The 25,192-nt window shown below is 41.5% G+C and overlaps 1 protein-coding gene across 1 annotated transcript; it reads right to left on the bottom strand.

Annotated features, from left to right (window-relative positions):
• Positions 1 to 3,791: 3,791 nt before the first annotated feature.
• On the bottom strand, positions 3,792 to 25,084 carry col26a1 (collagen, type XXVI, alpha 1; the record flags this gene model as incomplete). Its single annotated transcript, XM_083886960.1, has 14 exons — positions 3,792 to 3,931; positions 4,983 to 5,067; positions 5,172 to 5,216; positions 6,183 to 6,218; positions 6,656 to 6,718; positions 6,816 to 6,859; positions 7,150 to 7,233; positions 10,238 to 10,369; positions 10,467 to 10,565; positions 11,552 to 11,678; positions 12,841 to 12,902; positions 23,269 to 23,372; positions 24,511 to 24,633; positions 24,909 to 25,084. The coding sequence occupies 14 exons, from the start codon at positions 25,082 to 25,084 to the stop codon at positions 3,792 to 3,794; spliced, it is 1,320 nt and encodes a 439-aa protein (XP_083743086.1).
• Between the last annotated feature and the right edge of the window lie 108 nt (positions 25,085 to 25,192).

Below are 25,192 nucleotides of genomic sequence, written 5' to 3'. Positions count from 1 at the left end.
CTGCCTCTCGTTCTCCCGAGGGATCAAAGAGACCAGTCTAATCACTATGAAATCTGTCGCGTTCGCACTGGTCTGAGGAGACATATTGACTTACAGTAGGGCCTCGCTTGCGTCGTCAAACGTAAACACAGCTCTCCCCGCCGCGGTCTGCACATATTTTACAAGGAATCTTTCATGTTTTTTCGGTGCATCAAAAAGGGCTGCATATGAAACAACAAAAAACCCCGACACAAATAAACAGCGCAGGGGTTCCCATGGCAGCGTTGTGCAGTAATCTGACGGCTGGTTTCCCATGGCTGTGTCTCCTTGCCCCATAGACCTCCACTCTGTCTCACTGATGGTTCCTGTGATTGCAATCATCCATCTTACTGTCAAAGGCAAAAAAAAAAAAAGGGCAAGAAAGGGGAAATCAGACACACCATCTCTCTCTCTCCCTCTTTCTTTCTCTTGCTCCCTTGTGTCCAGCAAACAAGCCACCCCACTGTGAGCAGAGCAAACACTCGGACAACAGTCTCTCTTTCTCTGTGTATGTGTGTGTGTCCATGCTTGTGTGATCTACAGAGAGCAGAACATGTGTGGGTGTGTGCATCTCTGGCTGTCTGTGCGTGTCCATTATGCCGCATGATCAGTCGCCGGAGTGTACGCGTAGGGGAGCCGTGGACATGTCTGATCTCGCAGCTGATCAAAAACTCCAGAGATTTGTTCCCTTGTGGTTGCGCAGAAGCACACGGGCCCTCATATCAACACGTCTCTGTTCAGCAGACAGGAAAAACAAGAGGAGAGAGACAGACAGACGGGGAAGGAGGGAGGGAGGGAGGGAGGGAACAGACAGAAAGAGGCAGGCATAGCAGAGATGAAAGGATGCATAAAGAGGCCAGAGTGGAATATATGACAATGATACATAACTGCACTTATCTCCCTGTTCTGATCAGATAATTGAATGGCACAAAAAAAAGAAAGCAGTTCTGTTTTTGTCTGTAGATATTATAATAGACACAATCCTGACAGCTCTCCTTATGAGTATTAAAACAAGAAACGTGCAATAATCCTTTACATCATTTATAAGTCAATGTAACTGCAAAGAACAGAAAGATACTGAGGATGAGGAGGAGGAGGAAGAGGTGCAGAGAAAATGTCTCCTCCTGCTGTGAAGGTGTGTGCTCACACAGGAGGTGTGAGCGTAATTACGTGCAATTAAGTCGCGTCTGGAAAATGAATCCCTTTTGTTTCTGTGACTTGAATGTTCATCGACACGGACAAATGTCTGTGTATCTGAGTACAATGTGTTTACAAATGACCTGAACACTGCTACACACATAAGAAATGAATGAGATAATGACACAAAAACCAGTCAATGAAAGGTGTTAAATTAAGCATAACATAGCTTGTTTGTTGAGTAAATAAAGTTATTCTTCTTTCTGCTCCTTTTCATTCAAGACTTTCCTTTTTAAAAATTTGTGAATGAAATTAAATAAATAAACTAACAAACAGCATACATCAGAAGACTCACCATGATAGAGACCGACTCACACACTACACCAGAAGTCTCGAACTTGCATGGACTAATTGCGGCACCCCACTTAAAGCTCCCATAGAATGGTCCTGTTGCACATATATGTTAGTTATGGAGGTCTACTTACATACATTAACTTGTTTTTATGGTCAAAAACCTCCTAATTGCTGGAAACGAGCCGATAGAAATCTCTCCTCACTGAAGCTCTTGTCAGCCACGCTGTTTCAGACTGAAATCTCAACCCCCAGAAGACAGACTGCGTTGTGATTGGCCAATATCTGGAAGTGACATAATCAGCACACCAGCTCTCAGAAGCACAGCTCCCCCCTCTGGAGCGGTGGATGCACTGCTACTCATTATCAAAACATTGTTTAAAAATAGCTTTGTCACGATTCCTCACCGCAGTCCCTTTTACGCCTTTGACCCGGAGTCGACACAGAGTCAGAAGACACTTTTGCAAGTGAGACACCTCCACAACGGACGTTCTTCTTCTTCTGCGGTACAATGTACGCAACCGGATGAAACTTCAGGGCTCCGTAATCGAGGTAATGGCGCAGATACACACTAAAAAACAGCGTTAATTGGAACTGCCTTGGAACGGCTTTCAAAATCAAATTATAATGATTTATTGCGGTATGTTTTGTTTTTAGCTTTTATTTTCAAACTCTGTGAAATATTATCACCAATTTCATTTTTGCAATCATTTTATATAAAGATCACATCACCAACCTGTATGGAAATGGTCCCTTTTATCCTTAAAAAAAAGGGGAGTAGAAAAGGAGAATAAAGCGGTATAGAAGATGGTTGGAACACACTTTTTAAATATCAACACCATTGTTGTGTTATGAGCACTTAGTTATTTTAGCACAAGCCCAGAAACAGAGGGAAACAGCCCAGCCGTACTGACAATACCGTACAATTTCTGACGGTCACAAACTTAGGTGTTTTATTGATTTGTACAAACATGATGTAAAATGATATCTTGTATTTTTAAAGGTTGTATTCTATAGGTTTTTCCACAGGTGTGAGTGTGAGAGTGGATGGTTGTTTGTCTCTAGATGTGTCCCTGTGATGGACTGGTGATCCATCCAGGTTGTACCCCGCCTTTTACCCTATGTCAGCTGGGATTAGCGTCCAGCCGTGTACCCTCATGTGGAGGAAAAAGCAGCAGAAGATGAGTCTTAATGTCCCACATTAAATGTCGTTAAGTGAAAAAATTATGGGATGTTTACACTTTTGTTTGTTTCCCAGTAGCTGCTGTACATCATATATATATAATATGTTGCTCATGAGCACAACATTAATGACCCTTTGTTTTTGCCGCCAACAAGTGAAGCTACCACGCTCCTTCCTGGCTGTAACTTCAAAGGCAAGTGATCACACCCTTCCTATTGAACCCTTGACAAGAATGCGTCTAATAAATACTTAATAGTTCCTTTAACATATGAACCCCGTGATGCAGAAAACAAATATTGTATCAGCCGTAGGCTCGTTCAGAGACCAACAGGCGCTGTCTCTCTGACTTATTACACAATAACCTTATCAGTCGGGAAAGAAATCTCAGTGGCATTTTATGAAGCAGTCAATGTAATCCTGTCAGTTTTAATATTCCACAAGCCAACTCACATGAAGGTTTACTGGAGCCAAGCAGGTTTCGCCGATTCGCAGGCCAAAACTCAACTGTTTCAGCATTTTCTTCTCTTTGCTTTCCAGATGTGCTCTCTCTCTCTCTCTCTCTCCCTCCAGATGTGATTCACTTCACCTCACTTTATGTTCAACAGATCGTCTTGGCAGCCCGTCATGTCGTACCTCAGCTTTAACAAGGCGCGAGACAGAGAGAGACAGACAGACAAAGTGGGAAAGCAAAAAAAAAAAAGCTGTATTTGACAAGCTAACAAAAGATGAACCTCAAGATTGTTCCAACAGTGTGTTTGACACTAAAAAGTACAGGTCCAGCTGCCAGGAGCAGGCTTTATTTTGAGGGAAGAACAGTGCCAAAACACTCATCACACTTAATGAGATTATATTTCATTGTACAACAGCAGGTGGGGGCTGCGGCTGCAAAGGTTATAGAGACTGAGATCATGAAGCAACACATGAAATGCTCAACATCTCATGTCTGCGAAGAACTCTGTTTTTTTTTTTTTTTTTTTACAAAAGTACTCATTTGTGATACAAAACAAAGACAAACAAAAATAAATTCAAACATTATGAACAAATAGGACATGTCAAGTTTTGCCATTATATCCATTAGAAAAAAATAAAGTAATGATATTCTTTAAAGGGGAGCTCGTCTTTGTTTCTCCCCTGGTGTTGGAGTGCGAGGAGTGACGAGGACAGGCTGGAGACGTTTGGTCTTAGTGGCAGAGAAAGACAGTGTGTCCAAAATGCTGCCAAAACCAGATCCCTCTGAGATGTCTGTTTTAAAACAAGAAAGACAAGAGAAGCAGTCAGTGGTCAAAGTGCTTTTTCCTCAGATTCTCCTTAGAGGAAAAGTTTGACATTTTGAAAAACTACACTCGTGGTGCTCTGGTGTTGCGATACCACAGCAGCGTAAGCACACGGCACATAAAGTACGAAGCTGCAGAGTCAGAAGGTGATGAGTTTAGCACAAAACCAACGTAATATGATACCATTGTGATCATTTTAAACGTCATGTTTGTCAATGAAACGTCCAAAGTAAACCGAAAGACTGGTTTTACACAAAATAGTCATATTTGTTTTAGAGTAGTTGATTATATTATATTACTGATAAATGACAGTTGCTTTAAATAATAATAATAGGGTCATGCCCCTGCTAGGGAGCCATGCATTAGAGAGTCTGATTAACAGGGCCCAAGCCTCCATGGGGCCCTAAGCAAAATTTGATTTTGGGGCCCTCTGTTACTTCCATTAATATTGATTATTGATCATTCACACACCTACTATACTAAAGGTATTCTACTTATTCTACTCTGTCACGAATACAAATACACTTGTAAAACTAAATGTGAGAACTTTTTGTCGTAGTTAGTTTGTAATACACAGTGATTAATGCATGGAAGCAGACACCAGATTTGCAAACCTATAGAAAACGTTTTCAATTAATATTTGGCAAAGTCAGCAACTCCCCCTACTGGTGACACAGAGAATCAATACATAAAACCAAATGGTTTATAAATAAAATTAGAGCTGTGCAAAAGGTTAACGCATGACATGTTTCCATGACGACTGACCGGAAAAAGATGAGAATAATGTCACGTTTACGTGCCGCCACACCGGAGTCCAGGCACCGTTTACCCGTTAGCTGCATTAACTCATTTTAGCGCCGGTTAGCACGCCTACAGTGGAACTGGATCGGGTCTGTAGCAGCGCTACAAATAACCAGCGTATGTCCTCACACCCTTGTGCTCGAGGTCCCTAATAATAATAATAATAATAATAATAATGATGATGAGGTTTTCCTCCAATTTCTATTTTTATTCCTCACCATGAATGCCGATCATGTGCTCCAGGATCAGGACCCTCTCGGCCAGGATCTTCAGTGCCTCTCGTAGCTGCTGCACTGCCTCTCCCTGAACAGAACCATGGTGTTTATTTATAATCTTTCAAATGAGCTCTACAGGGACAAAAAAATAATAATAATAAAAAAAATAAACAAACTTCACTCGTTTCTTACCTCATTCATGCCTGCTCCTGGCTCTCCCTTTGGACCTGGTGCTCCCTGAGAATCACAGTACAATAATCAAACATCTCTGTGTTGTTCATCTGGGTTTTAGCTTTAGGTTATAAATAAGTTTATTTATATAGAACCTTTCACAGATATAAAATAACAACGCATGTCACAACAAAAATACAGAACACATAAAACAGACAATCGTATAAAAGCCTTGTTAAAGTAAAAGCCAGGTTTTCAGCTGCTATTTTTAAAGAGGACACGAGTTAGTCAGCGTGATGTGAGCAGTAAATGATTCCAAAGTCCAGGTGTTAATGCTTGGAAAGAACGGTGAAGGGACATTAAAATAGGAGATATGTGTGCTCTTTTGTGAGTGCAAGTTAGAAGTTTAGCTACTAGCTAGCTAGCTAGCTAAAAAGTAATTTTGTTTGTGGTCATTTCTGCGTTACAATATCTAAAAATGGCCTGACTAATGTTGTATATTTTGTCGAGTAGTGTGCTTACATAAGTCAAAACTGTTCCAACACTTTAAATCTCTATTTCATTTTAAGCCAACGGACTTCTTCAGTGGTTAGCTGTGGGCGACTGGACTTGCTTGAGTTGATCCAGAAGCTAACTGCTGAAGATTATGACTATGATTATGCCTTTACGATAACTTCTGGAGAAAACTACCTAAGAAACACCAAAAAGGGGAAGGGAATATTTAATACTACTGGTTAGCCAGTCATTTAATTGAGTGTATTTGCTGCACGTTCTGCCACCGTAGCTCTTCACGAAAAGCACAAACGCACAAAGGAGACAACAAATCCCATGATTCCATGCTGCTTCCTGACCACAACTCGTTCGTTTGCTGTTGTTTTGATTACAGGAACACTACTGTAAATTTCCCCACTGCGGGACGAATAAAGGACTTCTTATCTTATCTTATAGCAGCAGATATCTCTCTGCAAAACCACTGTAAATCCCAGTATCAAGTGACCTTGTGTGTTTTATGAGACACAATAACATACTTACAGGAAGGCCCTGCTCGCCTGACGCACCTGGAACGCCCTTTAAAAAAAAAGAAAGAAAAGCAGAGGGATATCAACAGACTCCTGCTCACACACATATCTCACCAGCTTGTCTTCAGTGCTAATCTGTCTCTTCACTAGATCCCCAATCTAAACTCATGCTAGTGGAGGAAGAGGATCAGGTTTAAAGGCAGAGGCCCCACTAGAGAGTCACTTGAAATGGCCGCTCTGATTAGTGAGGCCTGGCCTTGGACGAGAGCGAAAGAGGAGGAGGATTAGTCACAGCTTGGAGAGAGAGAGACTCTTTGAAGAGCAGCCTGCTCACCTTTAATGTGTTTAAGGTTGCATGACAGCGAGGGCAATTTACAAAACATGGAACAAAAAAAAAAAAAAGCATTTGATAGTTGAATGGAATCATCAGGATGTGCAGTCTGTCTGCTGATACACTGATGATGAGGATGGCGTGATTAGCCTTACCCTTTCTCCTGGATCTCCTTTAGACCCAAGATACCCAGGCTTTCCTTGGAGGCCTTCCTTACCCTAATGTCAGATAAACAGGATAACATTGCAACTGTGCTGGAGACACTTTCATTATTTTGTATTGATCAGGAGACAGCTCTCAGTAACAGATACTCACATCTTGTCCTGGCAGGCCTGGTATCCCTGCAGGTCCTTGTGGTCCTGCAGATCAAATGGCGCCATTCACAAAAAACATCACATTTATTTATTTATTTTAACTCAAATCTTAAGCGGTGATATGGCTTAGTAGGTCTTAGTAGAAGGTAAGTGGTCTTTCAGTGATCAGAAGGTTCCTGGTTTGATCTTGATGCTGTGTGTGCAGTCCATTTATGTTTCTTAAAAAAAACACGATATGTATATTTTTCACATCACAGATGTGTCAGTGTTAGACTGCGGTCATGAGATTCTGAGTTATGTTCTTGTAACTATTAGGAAAGATCTTATATCCATACCTTGGGGTCCAGTGGGACCTGTTGGACCAGGTGGACCCACTGTGTTCTGAGGATTAGGGAGAGCTGGATGAGCAGAGATCTCTTCTGAGAAGGTGGGGGAAAAAACACATAAAACATTAAAACAGAACGTTTGATTTCACCTCACTGTTATGTTGAAGCTCTGCTTGTTCAACTAAACTGAAGGCACGTATACACCTGAGCTAGGTTTGTCTGTAATTACTCACATTTTTGTTTGCGTCGACTCTAATGAAGACACGGTAGAATCAAAATGCACATGTGTTTGCACTGTTTTAAATCTGGTGCTCCAGTTCTCATTCTTTGCAGCATTTCGATCTAACCTTTGCACCAAATGGAACAAAAACTGTGATAAACAGCCCTGATACCAGCGGGTCAATGAGAATTGTGTCATGATTAACTTTTTACGTGAAAATATTTTTGAATTCCCTGTCCTTCCTTATAATATATATATATATATATATATATATATATATATATATATATATATATATATATATATATATATATATATATATATATATATATATATATATATATATATATATATATATATACACATATATATATATAAAATTATCCCCAGCTTCCTAATAAATATCTTAAAAGTGAAATATTTCAACAACATGATGCATTTACTGAGATTATTTACCAGGCTGCAACACAGCTAATCCCAATGTATCCACTCTTGTCCCCCACAAGCGATGTCCTACATAAAGTAGGTGTCATTTGATTTAATTATACCAACAAGTTATACGAGTTCTTCCTCTTTTCTCTCGGTGGTGTAGCAGGAAATTTGAGTTACAGCGATAGTGAGACAACACACAGCTGCAGTCCTACATTAAAAGTCAAGAAGAAAGTACTAGTGTTGATATTTTACTTGAAAATCACCCTCAAAAGAAAGTACTAATTATGTTAAAAAAGGTCAATTCTAGGATAACAAATATCATAATACAGCTTATAATGAAGAGTTTCGATGTGATATTGCATGAGGAGCATCAAACGCTATTTACAAATATAAATAGCATGAGTTTGTGATAAATGAGTAAGAATTAAAGATCTTAAATCTCTATTTAAGTAAATATACTGACTATGTGTTCAGCAAACTGATCAAACTTTATGATGAAAAGCAGAACAGACCTCCCAAAGACAAACAAATCATGTCAAATAAAAGTTTGACGACAAATGTTTGATCTATAACTTGATGTAGACACAAAAACATCATGAAATAAACAGACTGCGTGACTCCACATTAGCCTGAAGTTACAGACACATCTGTGCCATGTCTATAAAACGCTCTATTAGATCTCCAAAATGCCTAATAACTTGTCGTTTCCTTTATCCATATACAAACACTGTTGGATACACAGTGCTTTTCTCAGACTATCAGAAGAGTCGAGACATCGAGGGTCAACGCTCAGACTGCAGGACTTTCATCAGCAGTCAGCAGTAGGATTAAATCTGCTGTGACAAGTGATGGACAGGAACAGCTGTTCTCTCTGAAGGAGGTCCGATTTAATGGAGCAGTAAATGCTCGGATAAATCTTCAGAGAAAACATGAATGGAAGTGGAAGTTGTGCTTTGTTCTCAGCGTGTAGGATAGTTTAAAATATGCTTGTAAGTATAATTTTGTTTGAGATCATGCCACACTTCCACTTCCTTTCCACTTTACCATATGCTCAGGGTCAGTCTTTCACTCAGCTGAGAGGAGTGGGGGGGGGGGGGGGCTGTTACAATGTGGCTCCAGTCCACAGACGGGGTCTAGAAAGAGCGCAGTTCTATCTGGAACTAATTTTCTAATGTTTCAGTCTCCCTGAGTCTGGCTGCCTCCCCAAGAAACTCCACATGAGTGGCAGACTATGTCCTCCCTCGTAGCCAACCCAGCTTTTTGGCTGCGAGCCACCTCCTGTTTCCCAAAACCCAGACTGTTGTGCTGACAGCTAACAAATTAGGTCTGATTTACAGCCAGTTGCCCCCCCCCCCCCCCCCCACGGCTTACACGGTCCCACAGACCCAAATCTACATAGTTCCAGACCCGCAGACACAGTTCTGGGATCAGAAAGACAGAGGCAGCCAAACACCTAATCAGAGCCAGAAGCCTTTGTGAGGTAATGGTTACAGCATGGACTTCTACTGCCTCCCTGTGGTAAAACCAAGGGCTTAAAGTAACCCCTGTGCACAGACTGCTAACACAGACACAGGTGTTACCAGTAAAAGTATTTTTTTTTTTTTTAAGTTTGTCAACCATTTGCTTTTTTCAGTGTATTCTGTCCATTTTGTCAATATAACAGCATCATGTGTACTCGTGGGCTGACACGTCAGCTTGTCTCGCAAAGAAGATCTGAAATTCTAAATGAATGAAGACAAAACAACACTGTAAACACAGAGATTTATCATCATTAACATTAACGGCATGACATCCATCCTTTAGTTCTCTGCAGTATTAGAGCAGAGAAAGATATGAGCTGTGCTAAATTGGATACGATGAATGAAAAATACCTTTACATGTTTTCCTAACCGATTCAGTCCCTGAGCTATTCCTGAGATTTATACGCTGGTATTTTGCGACGTTGTTGGTGGTAGTGTTAAATGAGGTTGCAGTAAACAGTGGCACAGCGGCGGCAAAACACACGGAAGGAATTAAAATAAACCGAAGCCAGACGTCCTTGGGAACAAAAACAATACTCTCTCCATTAAGTCGGCCACTTGAAGCAAAAGACCCTTATTTCTCATTTAAACAGCAGCTACTATACGCTTTATTCTCTGCGCTTCCACCTGTACCACTTTAAAATAACTGTAACATACACAGTGTTAGCACTAAGCCTCACAATATATTCTCAAGATGGACACATGCATGAGACGTGTGAAGAAATACGTGATCGGAGGAGGAACTGTAAGAATGAACCTGTGGTTCTGGCATTAATTTAAACTGTATGGAAACTGAATGCTTGAAGCATTTGTTGGGCCACAAATTAATCACGTGTGTGTTCGATCTGTTTCTCGTTTCGGTTCATCGAGGACAATTTAAGTCTCGATTTGACAGATTCAATTTGAAGTGGAATAGTCTACACACCTTCGTTGTGGACTTGAAAGACATCACCCCGTACTCGTAGTGGAAATGAGCTGCTCAGCCCTGGAGGACCCGGTGGGCCAGGAGGGCCAGGGAACCCCATTTCTCCAGGTGAACCCCTGTCCCCCTTTGGTCCTGAGCACCATTGAAGACAAAAAGAGAAAAAACAATCTATTAGTGGAGTTAAGCAGCTGCAGATACAAAAGAGATTCATGTTCTGATGATGATTTACCGATGGGTCCAGGAACGCCTGGGTTTCCACTCGGACCAACGGGTCCTGCAGAACCAGGAAGTCCTGGAGGTCCAACGGGCCCCGGAGGCCCTATACCTCCTAGAAGAGACAGCCAGAACCAAATGTAGGTAACGCTTTCTTTTACAGTCCCCTAATTACCAGGTATTTACCTGGTAAATTCATGGTAACACCAAAGTGTTACTAGGTAATTACCAATGGTAATAAGAAAGTAAATACAGTGAAACTGTTGCCAAAATACTGGGCATTTACCTGGTAACTATATAGTTAATTATAGCGTGTTATTACTGCTGTTAATAAGAAGGTATGTACAGCTAAACTATGGCAAAACTATGGTAAATGTAAGTGTATTATTGGGTTATAAACTGGTAATAAGCAGGTACCTAATTACTAGCTATTTACCCAAGGGGTAATCTAACAAACCTAACCCTAAAAATGTGTGTAATTACATGGAAACAAGCTTGGCTTTCTTTTACAGTACAGTTTTACTTTACTTACCGAGTACATTACCGTGCATTACCCAGTATTTTGGCAACGGTTTCACTGTATTTACTTATCTTATTACCCTTGGTAATTACCTAGCAACACTTTAGTGTTACCATGAATTTACCAGCTAAATACCAGGTAATTAGGGGACTGTAAAAGAAAGCGTTACCCAAATGGTAATTTAATAATAGTAATAACAGTACCACCACACTCAGGTGGTAGTTGAGATGTTTAGGACTCGTATATTAAGAAGATTGTAAGGCTTACTTTTCAAAAAAAGAAAGAAAGTGCAATATCTATCTCCTTATGTTGTGTATAATCAGAATACACAACATACATGCAATTAATTAATTATTAATTTACTGGATTATTGTTTTCTTAATTAATCAGTTTGTTGTTTCAGAGATAAAAAGTCGGATAATAATACGTCTCCAAAAGCATACAGTCCTGTCAACAGTTTGTTATTTCAAATCAGCAGATGAGTTAGTTATTATTATTTTATGATTATTGATCTGCATTTACTAGTGATTATGTGAGATACAAACTGTTTTTCAGTATAACCACAACACATTTTTGGTTACCTGGTGGAAGGTGTGACGGTGGTCCAATAGGGGTGGGTTTAGGTGCGTCCACCTCATTGTCAGTTGACCCTGCTGGTAAACTGTTGACCGTGGGCAGGGAGGAACGTCCCTCTTCTAAAAGCCTGATCTGGAACAACAGCAAGTTTCAGACACATCTGCACTCAGTTAAAAGGTAGAGAATGCAGTGTTTTCTTAAAAACAAAAAACAAATGTATAGTTTAATCCAACAGTAAACCCTGCCAGTCATCCAAAATGAGTCACTAGAAGTGTGTACTGTTGTTTCCATCTGCAGAGATGCAGACCTCTGGTGATATTTACTGTTTTCTCTTTGTTTAACATTTGGCCAGTGTGTTTACATCCTCCTGCCAATGACAACAAGGGGGCGGGATAATCAGGTTACAGCCCAGCCAGGTATAAGACACTGCAGCAAAGGCAAAAAAGGCACCTAATTGGACTTGGCTTGACACAGCTCATCTATATTCGGTTTATATAGCGAGAGAGTACCTGGTACTTTTTTGTACTGGCTCTGGCGAGGGGTCAGGGAGTCACGGGCGCGACATCTGACACAAGAATCAATCCGAACAAAAAACCCAAAGTGTAGATCAGCTAAAATGACTTCAAAAATCTTGAAAACGTGAGTAAATCTCAAACATTTAGCAAGAAAATGTCTAAAATCTGTACATTTAATGGAGGAGTCTGGTGTATTTAGTGACAGCACTGCTGAAAGCCAGCGATCGTGAGCCACATCACAACCACTTTCCCCATATTTTAGTTCAGTGGCGTATGCAGGAGTACAAGTACAGAACTAATGTTTTTAATGAACTGATTCTCATGATTCAGTACACCGAAAACAACTGCTTTACAAGTCAATAGCTTGTGTGTTTGTGTCGCGTATAAAAGGCTGTTGCGGCAGCTTCGCTAGAACTGTATAGTGGAAAAGAGCCATAAGAAAGCTAAAGTGATGTGGAGACAGCCTCTTCTCTGTATGTGCTAGCGGTTAGCTTAGGTAGCTTGAAGCTAAAGTATCTGCATCTCTACGACAACTGTCCTACAATAGTATAGTTTGAGTTTGGACACCACTTATAATAACTGTGGGTTCTAACAAACTAACCCTGGAGGTTTGCAGCACTCAGGTGTGACCGAGCTAATCTGTTTACATGTTACTGGTAGTGAGCAGGGGAGAGATGATGTTAGCTATGCTGCATTTATAAACACCAGCCCATAATTCAATCATACACGTTCATGACAATGGCATGTCGTCAGTCTATTGACAGGGGAATCCTCCTTACCTTTGATTCAACTGCATATATTCTGCTGTTCATGTCAGTGAAGCTGGTACAGTTCATACACTCTGTAAGAAAAGAAACAGACAAGGATGTGTTTAGTCTCCACATTACAGCAGCAGGCACACATGCTACTGCTTACTCTCCGTCTTTTCCTTACTTTGTCCCCCCCCCCCATTATATTTCTGTTTTTGTTTTTTTTTCCTGGCACCGTCAGGAATACCTGTCTCACCCTGACACAGAGCAGGTCAAGCCAAGAAACACAACAATACTCATCAAACCAGCCCCAAGAATGTAGTAGCATATGTTGCATCCAACTGGTGAAAGTACGTCCAATATTCACCATCCTTTCAGCTCAGTTGTTGGTCTCCACCAAGTAGTTGCTCGATGATTATTGCAAGATATATTTTTTTTTTATATTGAATTATTGGACAGGACAGTGGGGCCCTTTGCCTTACAGGGCATCATCCACATCATTTAATATTTAAGTAGAAAAATCATTTGAGGATGGATTCCACAGATGGTGTTGGTTTTGGTCTTTTGGTCATATAGTATTTATATGATGTCTGTTTGAATTTCTTGTTTGTGACCAAGTTTTCTTGTTATTTTCAGTCTGTTTTGCAAACTTTGGTCATTTCTTGCAGAAATTATACCATTGTAGCGACCACTGAGCCGCAGATACCTGATGCCATGCTGCGCAGCAATTGTGGGTTGTTTTTACATGAACTGTAACCCGAAATGCAAGAAAGAATAGCTCAGTTATATACAAAAACACTGTATTTGTTCTAAATCCGAGCCTCCCCTCTGGTCAATGGCTCATATGAACTGTGGAATGTCAGCTGTCCGTCCCTCAAAAGGGACCCACCCACATTGTGGTCATAGCGGGGACACATAGAATGAGGAACAACTGGTGCTCATAAATAACTAACTAGCAACAAAATAACCCAAACAGCTCTGGTTTGCTAAAATCATCGCATCCAACCGCGACACACAGGTCACTGACAGCAGCCGGCGAGGTTTCGGTCTCACTGAAATAGGACAACAGGGAAGTCTGCGCCACGTCTATGTGTCTGTAATCATCTCCATCCAGTCTCGCGGTGTATCAGACTGTGTGGGCGCGGTTTCTGAGTGCCTTGTTTCAACATCTACAGTCTCGTCCTGGAGCGCAGCCACAAACGGAAACAACAATCAACAGTTCGACTAAAGCCACATACCTTGGGATTCCGTCAACCCAAACACTAAGACCCGTTCAACCGCCGAGATCAAAATGACCCCACGCGAGCTGCTTATTGTGACTGACTTGAACTGAGGTTTCTCCAGTGACTGCGACGACATGGACATCAAATCCACTCACAACACAACAGCACGTCTGCGGGCAAGAGAGCCGATGACTTGATATGCCTTCATCTTCTCCACAATTATTCATCACGGGCCCCAAAGGAAGTCCCCACCCTCTGCCACTGTTATATACACAACACCGATCTGTGATCTCTTCCAAGTGTTACTGCGTGATGTTTGTTGTGACTCTGCAGGTGCCACTGTCAACTGAACCCCCAAAACCCCCTTGGGCCACCACTTTTGTCCAGACTGTCTCGTGCTGCAAATTCCACCAAAATAGGAACATAACCGACAAAATTGACATAATTTCCCATCACAGAAAACCTGAAAAATGCAACTTATCTTAAAAGTGAGAAGTAGGCTCAATTTCCCATAGACTTTCTCAGTTGCAATTTTCAGACTCCCCTTTAACAGGAAGAAATCTCTGACAGAACCAGACTCAAATGTGTAGCATCTGACTCGACCTTTTGGGGTGAAGGAAAAATGGGGGACAGAGGAGACAGAAGTTCAGTTATGGTATTTCCTGCCACTACTCTTGTCAAACGTACAGAAAATATCCAAATGAGCCCACATGAGAATACAGCGTCCTGCCTCCTGCAAGCTCAACCACGACATTTACCAGCTGCTGTTGTACAAACATGTCAGACCCAGACAATCCCATGTTCATTTGCTCATATGAGCGAAAGGCTAATTCCATAAAACATCCATACTTTGTCAGCCCAGGTCTGAAAGTAGTAGTAGTTCATTTGAGGGTGTCATTTAAAACATGGTGTGGAATCAGAAAGTGTGGAATGGAAGAAAAGAAAACTTCTCTCAGACACATAAATGGTCATTTTGCACCTCTACTGGTGAGAGACAAAAACATTACTATTACTGTCTGACATTTTTATTTACTGCTCACCAGTAACTTGGAAATAATGAGCGTCTATTTCACATGGAGCAGTCGTTAATTTGGGATTTTGGACACAGTCTTGTTTTGGTTTTTCATTCAACATTTCAAGAAGCCACAGAGAGTTGGACTTCAGGGAGACCGGCGGCCACTTTGTGGCAGCTAATGAGGATTCTAATAAAGAGAGGTGCTTGTCTGTGAGTCAGTTTGACATGGAGACATTTGCATATCTATCTTGCCTGTTGGATTTCTGCACCTTGTGCCAAAAGAGGAAGCTTCTTTAGCACCACACTTCACTCTGAAACAGATAACAGGTCCAGTCTCCGGCTCTTGTCCAAGTACAGCTAGAAATAAGGCAGTCATAATTGAATATGCAATAAACACACCAGCATCATCTACCAAAAATGTGAACCAGAGCAAAATAAAAGCATCTCATTTTTTTTCTATAGGTGGCGAAGGGGGGGGGGGGGCCTCTCTGTTTCTACAGTTGGAATTTAATTATGTTGGGTTAGAAAACCAAACCTCTGCAGTGCTCGAGTTGATGTTTAGAACCAGACCACAGTTATGGAGTCTATTTGGATTCATAATTACACCATGGCAACAGAAGACATGGTTATTTTTCTTGGACTGTGCTCAGCTCATGGGAAAGAATCAGAATAATGTTGTCTTTAGTGGGAAGCAAAATAACCATCAAAGAACAGTGCAGTTCTCCTGCTTCAAAGTGGAGAACGTCTATACATTTATCTTTGAGGGGTTATTTCAAATATTTAGACAATAAAACTCCCCTCATCTTCATAAAAGGAGGCGAGAAAAAGAAATTTGATTCCCAGATGTGCGTGCAATGCAATTCATTAAACTATCACTTTGATGGTTGCTGTGTAAAGTGATTATATGACAATGTGGTACAGAAGCAACACTGGTGTTTGTCTCAACTGTGCAATGAAAACAGACAGACGGGGAGAAGACATGGAGAGGTTTGATCACGCTCTACCTCCAGGCAAAGTTCTGACTATTAAAAAAAAGATAAGAAACTCTTGGTAGACACATTTTTTTTCATTACAGCATCAGAAGAGCCAAAACAATATGCATGTGTCAACGCGGCAAACTATGAAAGCACCGACCTGTTTCATGAATCATTCCTGCCATCACTGTGTGATCGAGTACAAGAAAACACAGGAATACTTTGGCAAGACTGTGCGCCAGTCTGCGGTTACACTTCTGACAATAGACCTGGATGGAGATAAAAGAAATCACCTGTGTGTGTGTCTGTGATTGTGTGTGTGTGTGTGTTTGCCTGTATTTGTTGCCCCGTTAGGAGCTTTTCTGGTATAAACACTGACCTCGTCAGGACCAGTGGTCCTCATGAAGACAAAAGTGTGGGCAGAACCTAATTTCTGAGGAACTCACTGAACCTGTGTGCATGTCAGTGTGTGTGTGTGTGTGTGTGTGTGTGTGTGTGTGTGAGTGAGAGAGAGAGTGTGTTAATTTTGATGTCACTAAATATTTGCTCTGTCTGTCTGGGGGGGGGGGGGGGGGGGGAACTATGTATTGAAACATCTTCTTGGACCAGCTGGAGTCACTGTCACATCTCCAAGATACACAGACACAACGTGCCAGTTTGTTTGTTGTAGTGTGTTTGTGTGTGTGTGTGTTCTTGCATTTGTTGCTTTGTGAGGACAACAAAACCCTGTATAAACCATAGGGAGTGAGGACATTTTGAGAGTGTGAGGACATTTTGGCTAGTCCTTACTTTTTGAGGGTTTAGGTTAGGGTTCTGGTAAGGCATTTAGTTGTGATGGTTAAGGTAAGGGGCTCAGGAAAGTATTATATCTATGAGGGTGCTCACTACGAATGCTGTGCAAACAAATGTGTGTGTGTATGCCCGCAGACGGCAGTCCCCCTGTGGAAGCTGGCTGCATCCCAACAGCCTGTTGTCCGTCAGCCTGAGTCAGCTATTGCTGGCATGAAGAACAGCTGGCACTGGACAGACACACAACACACATTTGCGCAGCATTTGTAGTGAAGACATTCATAGAAATAAGACATTCCCCAGCACCAAATTCTAACCCTAACCCTCAAAACCAAGTCTTAACCCCTTAAAAAGCTCTTTTTAAAAAGGGGTGAATTTGTGGACCAGCCAAAATGTCCCAAAATGTCTTCACTCCCTATGGTTTGTACGTTTTTTTTTCTCTCTCGCTCACTAAATCACACACCCACTTTGACTGCGGTGGCTGGTGGAGGATAGTGAACAAAACATGTTTTGAAAACCAAGATGTCCACATTGGGGACCATTAAGTCTTTTTCACCATGATGCCACACAATAATTATACAAACTCAACTCAACAATATACTATCAAATATCACTTGCCATTACGATGCAGTCATTTCATACAAAATTAGATTTGGTAACTGACTTTTCCCACGTGTGTGATCACTGTGGTCACACCACTTCTGGGCCATATGTGCAACATGTAAAGGTTTTTCTTTGTTGCACTCTGAGAACTCCTGTGTCATTTCTCATCTGACCACAGTACATCATGTGACCACACAGGAAACTGCTGCCTTGACGCAGAAACCTTAGCAACACATTAACGGAGGACCTCGCTGATGCACAGACACAGGGTCATTGTGATGCTTTGACATGATGTCGTGTGAATCTGCTGAAGCGAGACACGGCCGCTCTGTGATTGGCTGATACGAGGGCGACATTTTTGAGGTCCACATGGTTTTACAGCAGCGTCTAATGAAACGGAGGGGGGAAAAGGGCGGGGAAGCCGAAAGAGGGGGGAAAAAAAAGAAGAAGCTGCAGAATATCCCAGCAAATAAGTCATATCAGAAATATTATAATTATGAGATGAGAGCACATGAATGTCATGACAAAACTGGAACTTCCAAAATGACAGAGTTTCCCACGAGCCAAAAGCTGAGGTGTTTCTGTTTAATCAGTGTCAGCTTGAGAATAAGCTTATTAAGACAGTGAGGTTTTTTGAGTTTTAGGGACGTCGTCAAGCCACTGATGCTAAGAAAATCTGGCAGCCACAAAAATTGCCATTCAACTTCCAAATAAATTCATGAGCAGGAATCTGGACAACAACACGCAAACTACATAAACCTGCAGATTACACCAACCAACCAAAGAGAAACATCTGGCTCTCTTTGACCCCTCAGAACCTTTGTGGAGCTTAACTTTAAATAAACATATTATGTGGAAAATCACAGACAGAAAGGCATTAGGACACCTGGAAAGATATCGTCGAGAGACAGGAAGAAGACGGTGATAAGGAGGTGGAGAAAAAAAAGAGAGAAAAAAGCGTGAACAGAGCATCATCCATCAGGAAGATCAGACAAGAAGCAGAAACAGCTGAGCTTTCCTGGAGCTTCCAGCAGGTCAGAAGTCACTATCTGACCGGTATTTGAGAATAACCAGGGATGTAACAGAGGCATCAGTCAGAACAGTTGTATGTATATATATATTTTTTTTTTTTTCCACAGATGACTCTGGTTTATCAATTTACTCTCAAGAGATGAGAGAGGGAGATATAGAGAGAGGGGAGACAGTGAGCAGAAATACAGAAGATAAAGGAGGACAAGAGATGCAAAGAATCAGCGTGGACAGGATGAGATGAAAAAATTACATATAAAATAGCTGGTGTTCAAGATAATCTCTCCTACAACGAGGCTTTACTCTCAGAAACCTTCATGGCTGCAGCGTTAACAACTTTCAGCCACTTTTCCACTTCTGACATGAAAATCACCATTAACTCTGGCACACCCAGGCTTAAACTATACGTTCAACTTCTTTCCCTGAGCTTTTTGCGTGACATCAAAAGGTTACCTCTCTCACCAGGGGAGGTCCTGGCACTCATTCAAGATTATCCGCCCCCCACCCCCACCCCCACCCCCACCATACACAGACGTCTCCCCCCAATGCCTACTGTTAATGTGATCGTGTGAGCAGATAGAAAATGGGGTGCTGCTGTGATGGAAGCATGGCGGAGGGGGGGACGGGGGACAAGGGCCAACGGCAGGAAAATTACCAACACAACCCCCCCCCCCCCCAAATATGTTCCATGCCGTCATTTGTGCCGAGAGCAAAATGTAAATCTCCAAATGCACTGTACATAGCCAGCACAGAGCAGACCGTAAGAAATATTGACGGGTCAGGGTGTACAACGCAATGTATTCAAGAAAAAACACCCTCTTTCCATTAGCAGACGCAGAAAAATCCAGGCTCTGTGACCTGCTCGGCCTTGGAGTTGGGCCACGAGTTTGACGATTTTTTTCAGAGCGTCATCGGTTTGTGCTGCAAAAGGACAAAATTAAAAGCAGTTTCAGCCTGAGCGTGTCAGGAGAGTCGCACACAAACACACTAGAGGACTTGTTAGAGCCAAAACAAACAGAAAATACTTGGACTAAGCAGCAAATCCTCACAAATCGGAGGCTGGAATGAGTCCGAAGCGGGTTTTTTTTGCTTGTAAAATGGCAAATCAAAATTCTAAGACTGGATATTTTTCTATTGATAAGCGGATTATTTGCCTAAATATTTCAGCTGTGAACAATTTGTGCTGTGAAACCTCTATTTGGTCTGAATTTCAGGAAAAAGGACATAATCTTAAATATGATGATGAGTATATGATTGCCATGCAGGTCTGGCTTCCATGAGGTCTAGTGTGCCCAAAAAAATAGTAACTTTTATGCTCCACATCCCCTTCATAAAAGGCTGTTTTAATTTATGATAACAAAAAAATGTCACGTCGCATAAAATGACATATTAGGTAGAAAATGAAAACAACTGGTGGGAGAAGGAGGAGGGCGGAACACCTCAGCTTACACAGACTTAAATCCTGACTCTTGCTTTCTTTCTTTGCCCCGTCTCTGCCTCTCTGGGGGGCTGCAGGAGCCTCTGAAGTGGAGCCACAATCCCATCAAACTAAAACCAGAGGTGATGTCATCTTCACGGGCTGTGGATGTCCCCGCTTGCTCTGATAAAAACAGCTGGCTCAGAGCCTCACTGCTAAGTTTTCATGCTACTCGACCTTCATGTGCAGCGCTTCTGCTACTAACCCCCAAAAATTATCCACACTTTCAAGAAAACTGATATTTTTGAGAAACTATAAAGAAGTATACACTACCGTTCAAAGGTTTGGGGTCACCTACGGTTTCCATTAAAAGTCAAATTTTTGCAAAATGAATAGAAAATATAGTAAAGATATTGACAAGATTAGAAATAATGATTTTTATTCAAAATAATATTTTTGCCCTTTCGTCAAAGAACCAGCAAAACTGTTTTCAGCTGCGCTAACATCATTGCACAAGGGTTTTCTAATCATCCAATAGCCTTCTAACACGATTAGCAAACACAATGTACCATTAGAACACTGGAAATGGGCCTCTATACACCTATGTACATATTCCATTAAAAACCAGAAGTTTGCAGCTAGAATAGTCATTTAACACTTTAACAATGTATAGTGTATTTCTGATTCATTCAAAGGTGCAATATGTAATAAATCTAAAGCAACTGGCCATAAAATCCTCCTAATATGTCACAGAGACTCAGGAATAATGTTCATATAACAAACTGAACTTGCGAACAACAGTACAGCCAAAATATTTGCATTGAAAAAACATCTTTTGCAGACTGCAAATCATGTTTGTGTTTTGGTATGTGCCGCCACCTACCACCATCTACCAATCATTGCACTCAGAGTTTCAGCTGCCGAGCAACTATGGGTTGCCAGTTATGTCAGAAAACGAAGCCTAAAAGATCTCAGTATTTTGAATTTGAATGTAATAACTGTTTTTGGCCACATTCTTACATATGGTGCCTTTAATTTTATATTCATTGAAAAAAAAATGAGAACATTTCTACATGACCTCAAACTTTTAAACAGTAGTGTCTAAAATTCCCTCAGACATTTCACCGTGTGAACCAACCAAAGAAAAGATTTGTTGCATCTTTCTTCACTTTGTCGTACAGAGGTTAACCGACACGAGGAGAAACCGCACAGACTTTGTATTTCATGTGTGCAGTCTGATCTTAGCACGGTCACGTATGTTAAAACGTGTCATGCTCGTTAATCTCAGTGGGGCCACTTTCCCACAGAACCGGCTCTCTGCTCTACTGCCATGCAGGCAGCTTGCAGCAGCTGGAGTCCTGTGGGATAGAAAAACACTCCTCATTACACTTTTCTATATTTCCTTCTCCCTAAATAGTGCTGTATAGCAGTCTGTGTCGTGCCAACTCTAACACCTTGTTGTTTATTCGCTGTGGTCACAACTCTCTCCCTTTGGTGTCCTTCGTTTCTATAACTCTGACACAGCGATCCCTGCCTGCTCTGCCTCTCTCCCATCTCTCGCATCAGCCTTTGTCTTTAAAGTCTTCTCACAGAGTCCAAACTGGCCCCGTGTCACTCCATATGGAGGCGATTTTCTCCCCCTGCGCTGTAGCCATTAGAACGTGCAAAAACATTTCAGCCAATGTTAAATAAACGGTAAGATTACTTATTCACACTCATGCAACCACTTTGGTCTCAAGTGAACCTTAATCTCTGGCATTACACGCTCGGCGGATATAACGATGTATTAATCTTTGCGAGGAATAATATCCCCCAAATAATGGTTTCCAACGTCTCCGAGATAATGTCCACATGTGTTTATCCCTTTTAATATTCATGCATGTTCTCTGAACGCATGGTAAATCAGGCTCGTCCAAGTGCAACAAGGAATAATGTTGGAAAATGGAACAAGGTGTGGTAATTATTACCAATAGGCAAAGCTTGCTCATTGAGGTAAGTGTTAACCTTGGACAAATGTACAAAAGCCATGTCTGTATTTTTGTGCCAATTGCTGTATTTCCCAACACATAAAAAGGTAAATCATGGATGTTTTAAATGGAGAGAATTTTGATCATTTAATTATTCTCTACACATTTGTTATATTTCAACTTCATGCTAAAATCAAGTTGGACATTTTTGCACATGTATATAAAAATCCCTTCTCAAAGTTTCCCTCCTCACCAAAGGATCTCTGGAGCTCAACTCAGAAGGACCATCAGCGTTCTTACCAAGGCCCCTCTCCTCCGTTTGCTTGTTTCGACTGAGCAGTAAAGAGTCCTCATCACTCCAAACGTCTTCCATTTAAGAATTATGGTGGCTACTGTGGCAGAAATCTGAAATTTCAATCTGTTGCCTCAACACAAACTCTGTCTCTGACTTCTTAAAGATGTCTCTCCAACTTGAAAGCGTAAGGTTTTGCTCTGATATGCATTGTTAACTCTGAGAGCTTAAACAGGTGTGTCTTTCCAAAATCATCATGACCAGTCAACCGAGTACAAAAGGTGGAGAAACATCTCACAGTACTGTAGATGGGGAGAAACGCAAGGCACGTGAACCAAATTTCAACTCGGTTATGATGATGAAGTGAGTGAATTTATGACAGAAAACAATACGCACTGTGTGCTATGTAAATTCTGAATGCACTGTATGTAAACAGCAGAGTTATGGCAGCCATGCATTAGATCGCCGTCCACCCTCGCACTCTGTGGCTTTGATGCCGACTGTGGTGGCTGAAAATGTTGGTCTTCACTGGCTCAGAGTCTGCGGTCTGCGCTATCCAGGAATGGTGCTGCCCAATGCCAAAACCAGATTACCTCCCACTTTACAAGCTGGCTGTTCCTTTTCATTCATTCTTTTGACCGGAACAGCCACAGTGATATTCAGGCTAAACTGCCTGTGTGAGTAATACAAGTGTGTGTGTGTGCACAAACCCACACACATTTCTGCAGAAAGAGAGATTGGGATTTTACATCTTACAGCCACAGAAGTGTCTCAAATGCATGGTTATAAAAAGAAAAAAGACAGAGGATCCCTTCCGACTGCTGTTCTATCTAATGCACAACTGTGTTCCCACCCAACGTAATCCAAAGACCTAACTTCAAAACAACTTCACAGTCACATATAGAAGCCGACAGCTGCACAGCAGCACGATTAGCAAGATGCCCAACAACACACCACAAAACATAAAAGAGCACTTATGTGGGAAAAGCTGCCTGGTGCTGCTAAAGAGACACAGATGGGTTTGAGCAAAGCACATGGTCTTTATTTCACAGACTACCCAAATGATGCAATTCCTTTGTCAAAGTTACAAGAAAGTTGCATCATTTAAAAAAAAAGGGGAAAAAACAAAAATGATGACGTGAAACTCACCCTCACGACACTCCTCTCCCACAAACCCTGGGCAACATCTCCACTCCAGTGCTGTGACTTGCTTGTAGGCAACCTTGAAGGACGGCCTGATGAGGGTCCTGTAGCTGGAGAACAACACACGGCAGCTGACTACACACTCACATACGAACACATGCACAAACAACTGACAGATATTTATTCTATTTCTGCTTTTACTCAGCTGCAAAGAGATGAGTGGAGACAGGAAACTAGGGATTTCACAAGGGAATGTTGCAATTATGTGTATTAACTTGAATGTATATCTTTTATTTCAGTCCTTTCTATGACACAAAACACAAAAGGTTTTATATCATTATCTTGATTTTCTGACATACAGTATTTTATTCTCTTATTCTGAAACCCTTCTATCATCTTCTCTTCTCAGTTCCTGGTAAATGGCGCCCAATTTTTTGCTCACCTCCGTTTTTCCCGCTTGTCGACCCTCTATATAATATTCTCATTCTACTGTTCCCTGTCAGAATCAGCGTAGCCAACAAGCGTTGTCACATTTCTCCCCCAGTGCCTGGTTTTGTACTTCGGTCTGCTCATTAAGGTCAATTTAGAGTGTTCAATTAACCTCATCACAAAACTGCATGTTTTTGGACTCTTTGGGGAAGCCGCAGTACCTGGAGAGAAGCCACGTGCACACTGGGAGAACATGCAAACTCGCACACAATATAGCCCTGGGTCAAATCAGGATTCAGACCAGTGACCTTCTTGCTGTGAGGCAACAATTCTAGCCACTGCTCCGCCATGTCAACAATCCTGAATGGAATGTCTACTGTCAGTGATGGAGGTTGACAGGTGACACATCCTCAACTCTACCCGCTACTACACGCATCTGATTTTAACAGCTGAACACAACAAACCAATCACAGTTGGTCAATGGTGTGAACAGAAATTGTGCGTATTGAACTTTAACTAGTGGGAAAATTACAATTTAAACATTGTTTTGAGGCAAACTCATGAAATGCATTTTTTTTTTAGACTTGAATGGTAATGAATGTTGTACTTTTTCAAGTGCAGTAAGGACTTTTTTCCTGAACCTGGTTTTGAAAGTCTGATTTACTCATGGACATGACAGGATTTCAAAGAAACACAAAATCCTCCCCTGACATCATTAACACAATGTTTAACGTGATCCTGAACAGCAACACAGTAAACCACACAGACAAAACGAGACAATGGAGAGTGACATCAGCGAGGACTGTGAGCTTACAGTACCTGATGACTTTGGAACAGGGTCCAGGCCATCTGCAGCCCTGAAACACTCTCTGCACAGTGGTTTCTGTCCCATTGTGCACCTGACAGGTCACTGTTCTGGAAACAGTGTACTGACACCAGTTCCTACACACAAACACACACAAAAATGGTTTCCACTACAATTATTGCAAAGCCACTTTTAAACAGAATAAAAAAACATGCATATTGGAGATGTCATACATTCAAATCATGGTCGGAAAACATGTGAATCTAACATTCTGCAGCAAATTTCTCAGCAACATTTTTGGTTAAATCCTTATGGAATAGATGGGGCAGAAAATGTCGCCTCCATGTATATACTACATGTTCAGAAGTGACAATAATTTGATTTTGAATGTGTCATTCTCAGCTGTTCTCACCTGAGTTGGGTACGGGACCCGGTACCTGGTGATCCGGTGGTGCCGCTCTGTTCCGATTTGGTTCGCTGCCGCTGCACTGTGATGCTTGGAAAGTGATAAACAAACCCTGTTCCCATCGAAGGAGAGACTAACGTTATCCACACGCACAGCGCGAAGAGCAATGACAAACCCATCATCTCCTCTTGTTTTATCCCTGATATAAATGCCTGCCGACGGCGTTCAAGTAAATCCCGAGGTTGTACAGTAAAGCCCTCTTTGAAAGATCACAGATACAGTAAATGGAA

This window comes from Microchirus variegatus (genome assembly GCF_963457635.1).
Source record: "Microchirus variegatus genome assembly, chromosome: 3".
Lineage (NCBI taxonomy): Eukaryota > Metazoa > Chordata > Actinopteri > Pleuronectiformes > Soleidae > Microchirus > Microchirus variegatus.
Note: the sequence above shows the minus strand (reverse complement) of the source record. Positions and strands in the feature narration are given on the sequence as shown.